The sequence below is a fragment of the Postia placenta genome (assembly GCF_002117355.1).
Source record: "Postia placenta MAD-698-R-SB12 unplaced genomic scaffold POSPLAscaffold_532, whole genome shotgun sequence".
Taxonomy (NCBI): Eukaryota; Fungi; Basidiomycota; class Agaricomycetes; order Polyporales; family Adustoporiaceae; genus Rhodonia; species Rhodonia placenta.
This window is the reverse complement of record NW_020170363.1, coordinates 1-2,032: the sequence shown is the minus strand read 5'-3', so window position 1 is coordinate 2,032 and position 2,032 is coordinate 1. Positions and strand designations below refer to the sequence as shown.

Genomic DNA, 2,032 nt, shown 5'->3' with positions numbered 1-2,032 from the left:
GTGTTTGTGCTGCGGCGGCGCGAGGATTTGGACTACACTGAATTGCGCCATTTGGAGGAGACTTTGTGCAGTTAATTAAATATATTTTACTTGCCTACAGGGTGTAGACTGTGTTAGATTCAATCCGAGCTCACTCACCTGCATCCCGCGGGGCACCAAGTCATCTCTATATCGCACAAACATATGTACTTCTTTACGCTGCACAAACTCACCTATCTTTCGAATTTCGACAGGTCAGTCCAGCAAATCGCGCACGCGCACGTCGCACCACACACATCTGCGTGATCCTACGCCTGCCATCAGCGCTCACCAGGCACACGCCATCGTCTGCACCGTCACGACGCTCGGCGGCCGCTCGAGCAGCGGCTCTGCGTTCAGCGCCGCGCGCGTCAGCTGGAAGTACTGCTCCGCCTCCGAGTTGTGCGGCGCGGGCGGCAGCTCGACGTCCGTCAGCGCGCCGAAGCAGAACGTCACGAACAGCAGCGCCAGGTCGTGCGCCGTCCCCGGCGTGCGCGCCGGCTGCAGGTCGAACGCCGCCGCGGAGCTGCTCAGCTGCGCGCCCGCCTCGATGCTCCCGCTGCCGCTCGCGCCCGCGTGCGCGCGGTACTCCACCGCCTCGGCGTAGAACAGCGGCAGCACCTCCTCGACGAGCTGCCGCCGCGTCACCGCCCCGAAGAACCACGGCGCCTGCTCCAGGTACAGGTCGCACAGCTGCGCCGCGCGCGGCCACGGCGGCAGGTGCGCCTCCATCAGCTCCTGCACGTCCATGTCCGCGTCCGCGTCCGCGAGCCCAGACGGCGCGGCGGGGAACGCGGTCGTCAGCCTGGCCAGCGCGCGCGGCAGCGATGCGTGCGGCGCGGCAGGCGGTGGCTGTCCAGATTTCTCATTCTCGTCCTGTATCGGGGAGGCATGCTGCTCAGCGTGGGCGCGCGGGGACGACGGAGAGACGTACCAAAAGCAGGCTCTGTTGAAGGATGCAAGTCAGCCGCTAAGACTCGTATGATATGTAGTGTTGAGAACTGCGCCCAATTGGCGCAACAATAGCGAATGGCGACTGCTGGCGCAACTCGCAAGTCAGGCGTGGCTCAGACTCTGAGCAACCTAACATTTGTGCCTCCTTCATGCGGCCTAGTGTTGTGGGCAGAAATCCTAGGAGCCGACTTCTGCCAACTGCCCCCTGGCAGAATATGGCAGATCTCAGGCAGAGTTCACAATCAATCATGGACATGGCCATGCTATTTGGTCGCAAACCTACCTGGCAGAGTGGCAGATTTCTGCCAACAACACTATGCGCCATGCCCGAGCCATCAGCAAACTTGAGTACGCAGGTGAACCGACAAAAATTCAGGTCTATGACCGGAATTAACTTGAGAATGTTCGGAAGGGCATTGTACCCTTAGCGAGGCAGAGGTAGTGATGTCCACGGGCAGGCTTCGAAGCCCAAGCCCGCCGGGCCTTGCTTGACTATGAAACCAAGCCCAGCAGCCAAAAGTGCGGCTCAAAGTAGGCCTTTGGGCACTGAACAACACTAGGCAGAGGAGAAATACCATTCGCCAGTGGCGCCGCCCTTGCCAGCAATTGCCATGGGCTTCTGCTAGACCCTGCGCCACAACACTAATGATAGGCCGCAGACGCACCTCTGAACCCGCCGAGCGTCCGTAGAACATCGCCGCGCCGTCGTCGCGCACGGCCAGCGTGCCAAACGCGTCGATGTACTGCGACTCCTCGTCGCCCTGCTCGCCGGCGTCGTCGCTGTGTGCCGCGCGCCCCTGGAGGTGCGCCGCCGAGTGCAGCTCGAGGCCGGACTTGATCTTGAGCAGGTCGTGCACGAGCAGCGGGTGCAGGTCGCGCGTGACGCTGGACTGGAGGATCGCGAGCGCGTCTTCGAGCTGGCGGATGCGGTCGCTCATCTCGGCGATCTTGCGGTGCAGCCGGTCGGTGTCTGCAAGGATGAATCTGTGCGCGGTGAGCAACACAACGCAACATATGACAGCGCTCTCACCTGGTGCCCTGGCCGGTGGTGAGGCTGCCG

At 62.2% G+C, this 2,032-nt stretch overlaps 1 protein-coding gene across 1 annotated transcript; it reads right to left on the bottom strand.

The window, feature by feature from the left end:
• Positions 1-306: 306 nt before the first annotated feature.
• Positions 307-1,910, bottom strand: POSPLADRAFT_1063749 (hypothetical protein; the record flags this gene model as incomplete). Its single annotated transcript, XM_024481718.1, has 3 exons — positions 307-894; positions 953-964; positions 1,638-1,910. 3 exons carry the CDS (start codon positions 1,908-1,910, stop codon positions 307-309), a joined length of 873 nt encoding a protein of 290 aa, XP_024332485.1.
• Between the last annotated feature and the right edge of the window lie 122 nt (positions 1,911-2,032).